This window comes from Geospiza fortis, unplaced genomic scaffold (genome assembly GCF_000277835.1).
Source record: "Geospiza fortis unplaced genomic scaffold, GeoFor_1.0 scaffold432, whole genome shotgun sequence".
In the NCBI taxonomy this organism is placed as follows: domain Eukaryota; kingdom Metazoa; phylum Chordata; class Aves; order Passeriformes; family Thraupidae; genus Geospiza; species Geospiza fortis.
Window position 1 is genome coordinate 1,696,030 of NW_005054436.1, and position 1,404 is coordinate 1,697,433.

Consider the following 1,404-nt stretch of genomic DNA (forward strand, 5'->3'; position numbering starts at 1 on the left):
TCTACTGAGAAAAGAAGGGGAAAATGGTTCAAATCCTCTTTTTTGGGCTCTTACCTCCTTTCTCACTGTCATAGTGGGAAGCATCAAACTGGGCATCGTCGTTGGGCAGCTGCACACTGGCAATCACCAGGTGGTTCTGCTCATCTGAGGTGTGGGTGCCCAGCACCAACCTGTGGATGCTGAAATCTTTGCCTTCAGGTCTGCAGGGGAAGAGGAACAGAACAGGGATCACAAAATCTCCTCCCTGTGAGGATAGGGAGGTGCTGGCACAGGAGAAGTTGTGGCTGTCACATCACTGGAAGTGTCCAAGGCCAGGCTGGCCAGGGCTTGGAGCAACTTGGGATAGTGAGAGTGTCCCTGGATGAGTTTTATGGTCCCTTCCCACCCAAAGCAGTTTGGGATTCTGTGATCTCAACCTAACAGTCAGCCCAATGCTGGATTTGCTGTTTATTCTGCTTTCAAGGGGTCCCTTCACCTTGTGACATCAGGAAGCCACTGAGCAGTCAGGCTGGGCCACTCCAGGGCATGGGTCATCACCAGGTCATAGAGGAAAGGGGTGTTCTTCTTCCATATCTTGTACTCCTCGTTGATCACACGCTCTGCCACGGCATCATCAAAGGCTGCTGAAGTGGTTTTAAAAGAAATACATACAATTAATTATTTATAAATGGATTTACAGGCACACAGCACTGTGGGCAGGCAATGGGTTAGAGTCAGTACATCAATCAAACCCTGGTTTGCTATTTGCTCTGTTGGAGTAGTTACTAAATGGTTAAAAATCCCCTGTTGCACATAATAATAATTTTTTTCTGCATACATGGCTGGGAATTAATAATAATTAAGTCAAATTTCATGCCTGGAAGTGTCCCAGGACAGGCTGGACAGGGCTTGGAGCAACCTGGGATAGTGGAAGGTGTCCCTGGCATGGCAGGGGTGGGATGGGATGAGTTTTCCTTCCAACCCAACCCATTCTGGGATGATTCAATGATGATGATGATGTTAGAGCAGCACAATAAAATCCTGAGACTCAGAGCACAGGGAGGCAAACCCCACACTTGTAACGATGTTTAAACACAGCAGATCCAACAACTGCTGTTAACAGACCGGTCTGGGTGCAGCCTTGAACTACTTATTCCCAAAATCCAGTTTCCCAAGGCTCCTTCTGCTGCCTTGTCACTCTCAAACACTTTCTCAGCCCATCTGTCACCAGCCTCCGGTGCAGAGAAGGCGACGGGCAGAGCTGGGGGAGCTCACTGGCAGAACGGGGACACCCCTAGGGACACGGGGACACCCCCAGGGAACCGGAGCTCGCCCACGGGAGGGGAGAACCCCCGCGGGCCCGGAGCTCCCCCATGGAACGGACGCGCCCCGGCCGAACCGGGGCACCCTCACGGCCGGGGCCAC

At 51.8% G+C, this 1,404-nt stretch overlaps 1 protein-coding gene across 1 annotated transcript in view; it reads right to left on the reverse strand.

Annotated features, from left to right (window-relative positions):
• RBBP4 (RB binding protein 4, chromatin remodeling factor) overlaps window positions 1-619 on the reverse strand; it is a 6,993-nt gene extending 6,374 nt beyond the window's left edge. Inside the window, exons 1-2 of the mRNA XM_005427118.2 lie at window positions 476-619; window positions 55-200 (exon numbers count right to left, since the gene is read on the reverse strand). Coding sequence (XP_005427175.1) covers window positions 55-200; window positions 476-534 — 205 coding nt within the window. The 5' untranslated portion in view covers window positions 535-619. The remainder of the gene's footprint in view (window positions 1-54; window positions 201-475) is intronic.
• Window positions 620-1,404: the final 785 nt, after the last annotated feature.